The sequence below is a fragment of the Centruroides vittatus genome, unplaced genomic scaffold, assembly GCF_030686945.1.
Source record: "Centruroides vittatus isolate TY-2023 unplaced genomic scaffold, ASM3068694v2 contig_391, whole genome shotgun sequence".
NCBI classification, from domain to species: Eukaryota; Metazoa; Arthropoda; class Arachnida; order Scorpiones; family Buthidae; genus Centruroides; species Centruroides vittatus.
In genome coordinates this window covers 3,822,946-3,837,377 of record NW_027122207.1, presented here as the reverse complement: position 1 = coordinate 3,837,377, position 14,432 = coordinate 3,822,946, and the positions used below count along the sequence as shown (strand labels likewise).

Genomic DNA, 14,432 nt, shown 5'->3' with positions numbered 1-14,432 from the left:
CAGTACTGTTTATATACACTTAAGAAATTCTAGAATATTCTTAAGTGTATATAAACAGTACTGATGGGTACAGTGAGTTATTTTTAATTCGTGACATGGACCTGTTTCACTTTTATTATTTCAATTTTTGTGTCAGTTAGTGTAAAGTAGAAACAACCTCCTTACTATGTCTCATAAAAAGTCAAATGTATGGCAGTACTTTTCAAGAAAAAGTAAAGATGAAAGCAAATGTTTAATGGGTAATAAGATTCTGAGAAATACTGATGGCTCAATGTCAGACTTGAAGACATTTGAACTTAAAGTTCATGCCATCAAATTTTGAAGATGAAATCAATGCTTCTTTTACAAGAGACAAACGGAGTAGTTCATTGCTAAAAAACTATTGATAACTCCAGCTTTTCAAGTTTTTGTAATTTGAGGTAGTCTCATTCAGCGGCGTGCCGTGACATTTGATGATAGGGAAGCTGTGTTTCTGTAAGAAGCCGACTTCCAGGGGCAATCAATTAATTGCGTGTCAGTAATGGTCTAGGGTCCATTCGTACATAGGTGGTGGCTGTAGAGACAAAGACGACAAGTATCTGACAAAAACCGTTTATTTTAACATAAAATAAACATACACTATGTACAAAATAGTTTGCTTTAGGACAATCGGCCGTTCGGACATCCCGAGCGTCGATGTGGTTCTTTGATGGTCAATCGAAGGTGGGTCCGGGACAGTGGCGTTGATGAGTCCGTAAGGCACAGGGAGACTTTGTCTGTTGGAGTCGGGGACACGGTCTAAGTCCGAAGTGGCACGGGTTACAGGTTGGCACAATAGACGAGAAATTGTTTTTTTTTTTTTTTTTTTTTTTTGCGCGTTGACACACGGCGTTTTGGTTATTCGGAACATTAACTAAGTGCCAGGTGTCCTCGATTGTCGGAAATTATATCAATCTCCGTTTTTTCTTTTATTCATTTTGATTGGTCGTTCTCCCTCAATCACGCTTCCCTAGTGGTGGGTCCCTGGTTACTAAATGTAACGAGACTCTTATCTGGAGAGTGAGAAAAGTCAAAATCGAAGATAAATTTGATCTTCCACCAATCATAGAACGATACCTTCCGCGATTTATGGTTTCTGCCTGGCAGTTTGATATAAACAATGGGTGTCCAACTACAAGCGACTTTTACCTATGTTTTTTTAAACTAATAAATTTTTCTCTAAATTAACCGTTTTTTCGCGTCTTTTGTGACCGGTCAGACCTGTCCGGTACATGACATTTCCATAAAAGTTTTAAACAAATACTGGAAATGATAAAAAATAAACAATTTATGTATTTTAGTTCTAAAATACAAATAATACATACATAATACAAATTAATACGATACAAACAATGATAGAAAAACTTTTTTTAGTTTTTTATAAACTAACTCTATTCGGTGATTTTTTCCGCAAAGTTGTTAATTACTTTATCATAAAAGTCGCTGGTCGTCGACTCCATCAACGTATTTGAAAGCTCTCTTTCTATCAAAAGCAACGCCAGCGATGACAATTTTTCCTCCGACCGAGTGTTCCTGGCCAATGTATGAATTTGCTTCGTGGTCGAAAAACTGCGCTCAGCAGACCCACCGGTAAATGGTACCGTAAATATTAATGATATTAAATCATATAATTATTTTAGTACGTCTTTGTTCGGATCAACATTAATTATAATATGTTTTATGTTTAAGAGTTACTTGTCAATATAGTCCGGACACGAATATAATACTGCGATTCGCTACGTAATTTAGATAAATCAAAAAATTTCCCATAAAATTTACTTAATTTAAAGAATTAAAACACGCTCGGAAAAATTGTTCATAATTTCAATATTATGAAAAACATCTAAGAGTGATAAAAATTTTAAAGATTTTGTCTGAAAATCTGTCAATATAATTATAATTTTCTTTTAATTATACTGTAATTAAATATAACTTTGCAATAAAACGTACATAATGTACAAATGTACAAAAATGTACATAAAAATAACATTGAATACTCTTTATTTTTTAAATCTTAAACAATTCACTTAGTCAGATAGCTCCCTACCCAGTGGCTAAGGGATAGAATCGTTGGAAGCGTTACACGTGTGTAGTTTCCACCAGCTAAACCGGCTGAGGTTGGTGCTCTGTAAAGCGCATGCGCCAATGCCCTGTGGCTGCTTTACACCATTCAGTTATCCTCGCCTTGAAAGCTGTCTCGGAAGCACTTCCATTCTGCCACTGACATTCGAATATACAATAGCAATCTTATCGTTTTTTTCACATATAGTATAAAATTTCTAATAAGATACATAATGCGGTTATAATAAAATATTAATTTTAATTAATTCAAAGTACGTTAAAATATGAAAATTTATATTTTAGAAAATACAAGGGACGGTCATTGGAAGGTGGATGCGGCGCTTCCACCGCTTCCAATGACGTCACGCCACTGGTCTCATTCCTATCCACTTTAAATTATCAGGACTGTACTGTACATGTTTTGCTAGCAATGATTGTTGTTATTTGTATTATTTTAAAATGTTACTTTTTATTACTTTAAACAATTTTTAGGCTAAGAGAATTATTAATAGTTCAATAACAGATAAATGAAAACATATCTAACATACTGTATATCTATTTTTATTATAGAAAATTAATGGATAGATAATAGATGTAATTTAATTCCAAAAATGGGCAGCTTAGCTCAACTTTCTTCTCTGGTTCACATTCACAGTTCAGCTTGCAGCTCACTTATCAAGACTTCAACTTAGCTTGGTATTTCCAAATAGCTGAGCTGAGCTGAGCTTTGCCAAACTTTAGTTCAGGGTTTTCCAACAGGGCTGATATTGACCCTTTAGGAGTCAATATCAACTCTTAGAGGTCAATGAATGTTTCAGGGGATCAAAATAACTTTGCAAATACAAAAAAATTATTTATTTAAAAATATTAAAAATTTTGAACATTTTTTGCTCTTAAATAAGTGTAGAAAGATGTTTTTAAAAATTACATAAGAGATCTCACAACTGCTACTTAACAACTGGTTATTATTGGATAAAAAATAAACTCTATAAATATCTAAGATACCAATAAGAAAACTAAACACAAAATGCAAACGTTTTTACTCGTGTTAAATGGGCAAAAACGTTTGCACTTTGTGTTTAGTTTTCTTACTGGTATCTTAGGTATTTGTAGAATTCATTTATTACATAAGAGACTATAGCAAGGTATAATTAATATTGAAGGGGGTCAATGAAAAAAGATTTTTTCTTAAAAGGGATTGATATATGAAAAAGTTTGGGAACCCCTGCTCTAGTTTGATACAGCTTGTTATGTAAAGAAATAGATTTTTCAGGTGTAAAAAAAATAGCAAGGAAAAATATCACAGATGTTAAATTGTAATATTCTTATTTTATTATTTCAGGAACACAGTTTTTTAATTAGCATTTTTGTGTTTTTTTTTTATAAGTTTAAATGTCATATGATTTTGAATAAACTTTTTGTAATATTATTTTTTCCTGTGGATTTTATAAATTTCTTTTGTCTTAGAAAAATAAAAACTTCAGTTGGCCTATCCAGATAGATTTATTCTTTTATTGTGGAGAATCTCTCTTAAGTATTAGAATATAATCACGTGATTGAAGGGAACAGTTTATGATGCTTTTTGTACAAATGAATAAAAACCAAGATATAAATTTTACTGTATAAAATTGATAGTAAATAGGATATATATATATATTATATATTTATTTATTTATTTATCCATTTAATTTCAAATTTAAATACTATAACAATTATATTATCAACAACAAAATTTCAATCATTTTATATTATAAAATATTTTAGGTCCAACATGTTCACCAGTTCATTCTAATCCTTTTGGATTTATGGATAGATTTGATCAAGGAAATAGTTTGAATCATTTCTGGATTAAATCACTAGGAAGTTCTTTAAATACTGGATGTGGAACATTATCACTTGGAAAATCTCTATATTTTGGAAATGATGGATATCGTCTGGCTGAAACAAGAGATTTTGATACAAGACAAATTAGGTAGGCTAAATATCTTTTGTACAAATATTAATGCAGTATTGATTTGTTTCTATGTATACAAAATTTAAATTAAAGGATGAGTGTTGAGAATTGAATAAGTTAAGAATTAAATAAATAAATAATAATAACATTTAATTTCAGATTCTTCATTAACAAAAATCAGTATTTTTCAGCATTTGTTCTTATATCAAAATTAGGGTGTTTTTAGTTTTACATTTTGGAAAATTGAAAAAAGCATATTATGAATCTGTTTCATTATAAAAAAAATAATTTTGGTAAAACTTGTTTAGTTTGTAATAATATTTAGGGGTCACTGTGATGATCTGAAAAAGTCACAATATATCACAATGCTAAGCATTGTGCCCCTCATTGTTGAAATAGGAACTCTACATAAGTACAGCAGTAGGAACACAAATTTGGTATGTTATGTTCCATAGTAAGTCTTCTGATATAGAATTCTTCAAAATGTTCTACAACCTTCTGGAGAAATCCAGAACCACTGGGGCAGTAAGTTTAGACAGCCAAAGAGTGCAGTTCATCCAGGGGTGATCTCTCAGTAAGTTCTTGTGTAAGAATTTGAGAGAAGTGTTCTGACTGATAAGAGATTACAATACACACATTCCTAGTTTGTATATTTCTAGTGTAAACTGAGGCAGAAGTTCAACTGATTTCAGGTCTTATAAAGTAGCCTAACAGTATCCATTTTATAAAGAAATGGCTACTGTTAGGCCTGGTACATGTAAAACAATGAATGTTTGGCTAATCAGACAACAATCATGTGAAATATCTGAAGATAAGCTAACTTTGAAGTGAGAAGTAATGATGTATTTTTTCATTTGCATCTGATTGAAAAGAAAACAGTTTAGGAAAGTGCATCTCTGCAAATAACAGTTAATATTCTACTGTATGAGTATTATTATATTCATCTTTCGGCATTAAAATTACCAAGTATAAATTTTATTCTTTATTTATTATTTTGTCTGTCTATAACCTTCTCACATTTAATTGCACTTAAAATTTGACATACGATTGAAAATGATTTTCAATAAAGAAATAACAATTAACAAACATTCTCTGTTGGGATTCCAATTTTCACTTTTCTAAGATGCATTTGTTTATGTTTATAAAACTGCTACACCCTGAAACAAAGCATGTGACAATGATGTGGGCTTTCCTGCACCACCACATGCTATGCAGGCCAGCAAACATTTATGGCAGTAAAGAAATTTTAGGAACCTGTATCTCATAAGGGGGGCTGTAGTGATCACCAGTTAATAAGACCATAATTGTTTGTATTGATTCCCTCTACCACCAATTTCATTTTGTTAGTCTAATTTCATAACGCCTTGCATATTTCTTTCTATTGCATTGTATTGTTATTTTTTTAATGGTTAATTGAAAATGAAACTTAGTTCTTAGTTTTCTGCAAAATTTTATTAATGTAAATATCTTTTAACTGCTAGAAACAAATTCAAAATGATATTAAAATGATATAAACACTAATATTTTTTAAAAAATTCCTTCATTTATTATAAGTAATAAATTTTAAAAGTATCAAAAGTATATAAAATGCATTAATAAAAATATTTAATTAATTTTGAAGTTTTGATTAATATAGAAAATTCTAAGGAAGTCTTTCAGATATTATTTCATCAAGATTTTAGATGATAGATTATTGTATTTGTATAGTTAAGAATATAAGTTTCTAAGTTTTATAAATTAGATAATTTTTACACTTTGATATTTCAGGAGTTTACAATTTGTTATAAGACTTGGTGACAAGAAGAATTCTCCTACTTGCCATAGACCACAACGAAGAAATGAAAATGTTTTTGTAGAATATTCAAATAATCATGGATTAACATGGCATTTAATAAGAGAAATTGATTACAAATTATTTAGCACTAGAGCTGTATCTGTTTCATTAGATCTTTCTAGAGAAGCAAGGACAAAAAGCACTTCATTCAGATGGTGGCAACCTTTAGGAAAAAGTGCCAGAGGTATTATTTAAAATTACATTATTGAATATTATTTAAGAAAACTATAAAAAAATTTCAATAAAAATAGCTTTTATGACTAAGATATTTTAAGAAAGCTAATAAAAAGTTTTACTTTTTAGAATAAAATATTTATCTCTGACTTCTAACAATGTCCTATGAATTTAAAACACTTTTATGTAACATTTTGTTAAACTTATTAATTTAGTAATAATTGTACGATATATGTACATTAGATATACAGGCACAAAAATATCTCCTTTGCATATGTGCTTGAAAGCAATTTTTACTCATCTTTATAATAAAATTCTTTATTCTTTATCAATGAGAGAGTTTTTGAGAGTACTTAGAAGGTGATACTTGTTGAAAGTTAATAAGTTCCAATAAAACAGATTTTTTGGCAACAATTTTCAAACTGTAGAACTATGGCTTTTGTATGTCTGTCTGTCCTTCCTTAATCTCGAGAACAGAGTTAGATAGATGAAAGTTGAGACCAGATATGGAAAGTACAGGGATAGGAGGCCTTGATTAAGTATATATAAACTTCTAGTTTTGATTGGAAGTCACATTATTTTAATTCAAAAATTTTCTTCTGAATGGAGTTAGATGACCGGCATGGCTTCATTGTTAACAGGAAAAGTATGACATACAGGGGCAAGACACTATGAAAATTGAGAGCGTTGTGACAAAAAATTTCAGCCCAACATTATAATGATGTCACAATAAATAATTGCTTGTTAAATTATGTGTTTTAGAGCTTGGAGTTTTATTCATTATTTAATAGTTCTCTCTTTTCATTTTTTCTCTTTTCATATTATTTCTCTTACATAATTTTATATTTTATAATTCTTCAGTATTCCCTCCATTATCTTATTTTTGTTTTATGTTTTATTAATTTAAATTTTTATTTCTTGTTAATTTAATAAAACATATTTTTCTCATTACTTAGATCCTCTAAGAGCTGAATGGGCTTTAGATAATATACTTATATTAATAAGTGATACTAATCCAGATGGATTTCAAGACAATTTTTCACCTATACAAATTGAAAGCTGGTTTTTGACACAAAATGGTTATTCTAGGCAAGGCTGTTTATCTAAAGATAACGCATTAATATTTTCTTCTGAGAATGGTATGCTTCTTTTAGAAAATATAGTTTTTAATAAAAATTTATACAGTAAATTATGTTACTAAATCTGTTAATCATACGTTGAATTTCTTTTTTAAAGTAACTTGTATGAAAAATTTAAGATTATTAGATAATTTCTTATTTTTTCATTTTGCTTAATATGTATAAATATATAACATATTTGACTAGAAACAATAGCATTTTATCATTATAAAAAATACTCTATTAGCCTAATAAAAATACAAAAGATGATGATCTATTCATTTATACTATTATAGAAATAAAAATTTTTTTATTATACTAGCATAAATATTTACTGTAAATGGTAAATATACTTTATATTTGTTAGTTGCCACAGAACGTTATGCTGAAACATGGGATTTCTATCTTCAATCTTCTGCATTTTTACAATTTGACATAAGTATGGGATGTAGCCATCTTACAGATCTCTATTCAGTGCAGTTAGAGTATTCTATTGATAGAGGGCGTTCTTGGAGTCCTGTTAATCAGGAATGCATTCCACCAGAAGTTGGATGTCGTGGTTATCAACTTGGTTCAACTTTGTTATCTGAGAAGCATGTTAACTGGACAAGAGTTACAATTTATCTACCTGACCGAGCAATGTAATTTTCATAATTTTATATATTTATAATTTAAGTATTAATAATAAATAGTATATGTTTATTAACAAACTTCTTTTAATATTTAATACTAAATGTGTATTATTTTCAGTGGTAATTCTAACTAGGTACTGATGTAAAGTGACTAGACATCCTGGATTAACCAGGATGTTGGGTCACTTTGTCAGGTCTTTTGACTCTTTGTCCCAGCTTGGAAAAAATTTGTCCCAATTTTGGATAAAATATCTTAGATTATCCTGTTTTTATTTATAAGTAAATAGTTTATATTAAAGATTTTTTTAAATTTAAAAGGTTTTTAATTTATAAAAAATTGCTTTGAAAGATTCTCCTTTAACATTTACTATATATAGTAAATGTTAAAGAAGAATCCATTCTAGTAAATTACCACAATGTTACTTATGTGGAGATGCAGCTATGCATAATACTATTACATAAATCCTACCCTAATAAAGTGACCAAATATCTTGAATTAGGCAGGACAGTCCCACTTTTCAACATGCTATCCTGATTTTTAACTGTTTGAAAAATGTCAATATTCATTGCATAAGTTGTAATTCAAAGATGAATAATATTGTTTACAAGTTATATTGAAAAGTTTTAAACATACACTATATACAAGCAGTAGATATAATTAATATTATAAATAAATATTATCACTTTATTTTAGTAGCACATTATTTTGAAAAAATGTTTTCAGTTTTTTATTGAATGAATTATTATCTATGATAATACAATGTCAGAATTTTAAAAATTTCACATTTTAATTTATAATTAATATTTAATTAATGGTTAGATTTTTTACTTTTTTTGCAATTTATGGAATAATGTTTTTAAAAACAATTTGTACATTACCTACATAAAATAAGAATTAGAGTTGAAGTTAAATTATTATTAAATTAATCAATCAAAATTTACAGTTTTTATTAAACATGTATAACATTTTATTCTTTAGCAACTTTTTTATGTTTTAATAAACAAATGACTAAATCTTTTATTTTAAAAATATTTTGATAAAATAAAAATTTAGATCACCTGCAACAAGATTTAGATGGAAAGAAAATCCAATGAAATCTATAGGACACACTTGGGCTGTTGATAATGTGTATCTTGGTAATGGATGTCCATGGATGTGTTCTGGTCATGGATATTGTGATATTGGAAAATGCATGTAAGTTTTTAATAAATCAAAAATTATAAAAATTTAGATATTCTAAAATGTCAAGTTGATAATATATTTCTGCAATAATTTTTGTTTTTATTATTAAACACAATACAAAAACAAAATTTATAGCATTTTACAATTTGTTTCTTCTATAAAAATATGTACAGTAATACCTCGACTTACACTACCCCGACTTACACAAACCCGGAGTTACGCGATTTTCAAATCTTGTCAATTCGTCTTTTGTTTGAGTGCCACGCAACTCTTGATTACTCACTCCCTTAAACTATTGCTCAGCTTACATGTTCGGACATGTCGCGTGGAATTGATGCATAGCTACAATTTATTTTGTGTTATTTATTTCTGTGTCTGTTATATCTACAGAGACTTGAGAGACTCTACTATGTCACCCAAACGAAGTAGAACTGATTCTTCTGCATCAAACAAGAAAAGAAAAACTTTATCTTTGGAATGTAAAGTTAACATTATTAAAGACTTGGATACAAAAATGAAAATTTGTGAATTGGCTAAGAAGTTTGATCTACCGGAATCGACGGTCAGAACAATTATAAAAGAAAAAGAAAAAATTCTCAAAGCTGTGAAAACTTGACAGAAGGCCTCAGTTCAATTGAAAAGGGGTTACAAATTTTAGAAAATATAGACTCCAACAAAGAGCGCATTTCTTCTACGAAACGAGAAATAAAAAAATTATTAGCATGCTACGAGGAAATTTTGCAAGTGAAAAAAATCTTTAAGCCGTCAGATGAATTTGTTAGATTTTATGAAGCCTTCTACACCAAATAACTTCGGTTTACGATTTTAAAAATATAATTTGTTATACATATGTATTATCTATGATTTTATTAAACATTTTTTCTAAATTATTGTTTTCTTTAGTCTCTGGACCCAATTAAAAATATTTGTATGTATTTACATGCGAAGTTATACCCTGACTTACGCGAATTCAACTTACGCGGTTATCGCTCGGTCCCACCTATCACGTAAGTTCGGGGTATTACTGTATTATCATTAGAATAATAATTTCTTATTATTTTGCTCATGTTTAATTTCTTTTGTCATTGTTATAATTATTTATTAGATGTGATTTTGGATTTATTGAACCTTACTGTGTTCCAAAAATACCTTTACCTTGCGAGATGAGAGATACTTTTGACAGTTCATCTGTTAATACAACAAAATGGATGGAAGTATATGGAGCTGAAGTTAGCAGTAGGTGTGGAGTATTAGTTAGTGGAACAGCTTTGACATTTTGGAAGGTAATTTAAATATTAATGATTTCAATATCATTATATTTGTTACAGATGCATAATTGTCATTTCTCTGTTAAATGTTAATCATTTTAAATGAAATAATTAATATGTCAGTAGTAAAATGCAGTATTTACTTCCTTATAGTAAAATTTTTTGCAGTTTAATTTAATTAATAAATAAATTATTTAAACAATGCTTTCTGTAGAATAAGATTACAATTTAAGAAAAGCTACATCTCAAATAATTTCAAACCACAACCCATAACTCTGGATATTATGATTATTTTATAACAAAGCAGCTAGATCATTTATTGTTAAACTAAACATAAACAAAATGTTTAAGCACTGTTAAAATTATAGATTTGTTACAATAACAATTGTGTAGTTGCTTGCAATAACAAGATAATATAATTTATCTGGTATATGTCACATTGTATTTTCTATGGTGTTTGGCCTGTTTATTGAATCATTCTGTAACATAATATAAAATCAGCAGAGGGTACTGACTGCCACCACACACTGTTGAGTCCTAATACTCACTGGCCACAAGTTGTTGACACTAGTAGCTGTAGACAGGAGGCCATACTAAAATTTTGTTAAATTTTACTTGGTTGTCTCAATCCATTATTATCAATGTTACATAGTATCAGAAGTTGTGAAAATCACAATAATCAGTATTAAGACTATTGTAAAGGTGAATGATTACCATGTGAGAAGGAAGACAAAGAAAAGTTACTTAACAATAAGTTTATGTACAAGTAGAGTATTGATATATACAAAAATTTACAATGTTGTTCACCAGATCACACATACAGACACCAACAAACTATACAGGGTTCATCCATACAATGAGTTTGCTATAGTGCTGGTCCCTTCGGTCAACCCAGACACGAGTCTCACACCGAAACTAATTATTGGGCGATGTCCACTACCGACAATTGATTTAAACCAACAAAACATTCCAATCACCCCGTTGATATTTCAGCCAATGCAAACAGATTCCTTCACTTCTAATCTGATAATACATAGGTATCTAGTTAGCATAGGTATCACTTCCATCATACCATGCAGTTCACCACTTTAACACACAAAGAAAAAAAATAACGGAGGGCTTTTTCCTTCACCTGGGTGACCTCTCACCTGTCAGAAAAAGAATCCTGTGTTGCCAATCTGCATTACCTTAAATACCCTTTTTCTCTTCTTGCATGCTGCCAATCCCTTATACTGTAAACAAAAAATAAAGTATTATGTATAACCCAAAAACCTGCAACAACACAAAGTGCTAGATTGGAAAAGACACATCCACAAAAAATATTGTTTTAAATTGCTATTATTTTCATTGTCAAATGGTTGAATTTGTAAATGCACATGTTTCTATTAGATCATAAAGCCAATTGACATCAAGAATGAAAAAACAATGGGAGCATGGAGAATGTAGGTTCTGAGATTTGAATGGTATACTCTAGCTATATAACATGAAAAGATGCCCAAAATGCAATCCACATTGTTGATGGCTACAATGGATGCTGATGCAGAAATTATATTCAACTTTTTCAATTTTACTGAGGCTAAAAAGGACATTGCAGTTATAAAGAACCATTTTTGAGAAACACCTTGCTCTTACATCGTCCCAGCTATACAAGTGTTTGCAGTTTAACAATCTTTGCTAGCAAGAAGATGAATTGTTTCATGTTTCATAGCTTTTTAAAAGCAAATGTAAGTTGCCAAAAAAAGTGCCTCATGGACATAATTAGAGCAGATGTTCAAAGGTTCTCTGTTTTCAAGAATGTAACTACAGACTCTTTTTCTCAAATTTGAGGTAAGAGAATATGGGTGCAAGAGTAGTTTTTTTACAGTTTTCTGCACACTATCATAAGATAATCCAGTTTGAATTGAAAGTTTCTGTAAACTTTTGGTTGGAAAAAGCATAATTTTGGTCCACACATCTTCCATTTTATTGTACTTATAATAAAACAATGGTCATCCACTCCTCTTTCTGTCAAAGACAATTTCTATTTCCTGGAAATGTTTAACAAGCTAAACACTACTCTTATCAGATGGTGAAGTATGTGGATATTGCTCATAAAATTCTTTCAATACCTTTGCACAGGGGTGAGCAACCTTTTTAATCAACGGGCCAATTTAAATTCTAAAATTTTTTGGCGGGCCGCACATAAAGTAACACTTAATAATTTACAAAACTTTATTTATAATAAACATTAAAATAAAAAAATATAAAATTTAAAAAAAGTAAAGATTTCATATACAAATTTTAATGCAAAATAAAAACAAACAAGAAAAAAACAGAAAAACGAATTTACTTGAAATTTTTAATGAGAAATTTGGCACTGTTTTTTCGATACAAGCTGATCAATATCAGCCGGAATTGATGAGGTAGCTACACGTACGCAGCTTTCTAATCGTGCATCACTCAGTCTTGATCGGTGGTCATTTTTGATTAATTTCATGGTTGAAAATAATTGTTCGCAAACATACGTACTTCCAAACAGAGACATCATTTGCTTTGTATTTTTCTTCAAAAGCGGAAATTTCTCAGGGCTCACATAAGATTTATAAAAATTTTCGATGTTTACTGAGAAAAATACATTTTTTAAATCGGTATTATTCTGCACTTTCATTTGAAAGTCTTCGGGAACTGTATCCACATCGATATTAAATGGCGAGGAAAACATTTTCATGGAAACTGCTGTCTTCTCAGCTTTGAACATTTGGAATCGTAATTGAAATTCGTTGATTAAAATGTCTATATATTGTGCGTATTTTTGAGAAGTAGTAACGTTTTCTTTTTCTAAATGTGGAAAGTGAGACACATTATTCTGCAAAAGATGCTGTTTCCACAATTTTAATTTGCGCTCAAAACCCTGAATTTTATCATACAAATTGTGAATAAACTGTCCTTTGCCTTGAAGTTCCACATTAAGATCATTGAGATGCTGAGTCATGTCGATAAGAAACCCAAAATCGCACATCCATTCTTTATTACCAAAATGAGGAAAGGCATATCCCTTCATATCCAAGAACAATTGTATTTCGCTTTTTAAGTTGTATACTCTTTTTAGCATTGCACCTCTACTAAGCCAACTGTACTTCGGTATTAAAAACCACGTCGCCATATTCAGTTTCTAAATCTTTCAGGAATTCTTTAAATTCACGGTGATTTAACGCGCGCGACTTTATAAAATTGATTAGTTTAATTATTGGTACTGTGACATTTGGCAAACTCAATCTTTTCGCACACAAATTTTCCTGGTGAATTATGCAGTGGTTAACGAATATTTCCCTTCCTGTGACCTTCTTAATGTCTTGAAATAGCCTTCCCGATACTCCTACTTCCATGCTTGACATTGCTCGTGCTCCATCTGTCGATATACCAATAATCTTTTCTAATAAAATTGAAAAATTTTCCAACACAGACTTTAGTTCATCGTACAGGTCTTTGCCAGTTGTAGTCCCTTGCATTGGAATCAGTGAACACAATTCTTCGGTAATATTAAATTTGGTGTCTATACCACGTATAAATATAGCCAGTTGTGCTGTATCGCTAATATCGCAACTCTCATCAAGTGCCAAAGAACAGTATTCGAATTTTGCAATGCGTTCACGAAGCGTTGTTGCTATGATCTCGGACAAGTCTTCAATTCTCCTTGCAATGGTGAATCTTGATAAACTAATGTTTGAAATAATATATATTTTATCAGGAAATGCTATTTCTGCAACAGCAGTCAGACATTCTTTTATCATCTCTCTATCTGCAAAGGGTTTCATTTTTTTGCCAGTATTTGACTGACAACAAAACTAGCCTTTACTGCCGTATTTGATAAAATAGCTTGATTTTTAAAAATAGCCTGTTGATTTCCCAAGTTTTTTTCCATTTGATTAAACTTATCTATCCGGAGTTGTCCTGTTAAGTTTTTATATTGTTGTTTATGTTTTGTATCGTAATGCCTTTTTATGTTATATTCTTTTAATGTTGACACAGTCTCTGAGCATATTAAGCATACAGCTTTATCTTTGACGAAAGTGAAAAAATAATCAAATTTCCACTTTTCTTGGAAATGCCTGTGCTCATCCGCAACCTTCCGTTTTTTTGTTTGCTTTTCCGACATGCTATTATGGATTAAAAATTTGAAAGTTAAAAAAATTTGTACGAAAACTTAATTT

At 29.9% G+C, this 14,432-nt stretch overlaps 1 protein-coding gene across 1 annotated transcript in view; it reads left to right on the top strand.

Annotated features, from left to right (window-relative positions):
* Positions 1-14,432, top strand: part of LOC136975928 (reelin-like) — a 203,913-nt gene that overhangs the window by 106,068 nt on the left and 83,413 nt on the right. Inside the window, exons 24-29 of the mRNA XM_067271094.1 lie at positions 3,844-4,051; positions 5,801-6,051; positions 6,998-7,180; positions 7,527-7,800; positions 8,846-8,986; positions 10,080-10,257. Coding sequence (XP_067127195.1) covers positions 3,844-4,051; positions 5,801-6,051; positions 6,998-7,180; positions 7,527-7,800; positions 8,846-8,986; positions 10,080-10,257 — 1,235 coding nt within the window. The remainder of the gene's footprint in view (positions 1-3,843; positions 4,052-5,800; positions 6,052-6,997; positions 7,181-7,526; positions 7,801-8,845; positions 8,987-10,079; positions 10,258-14,432) is intronic.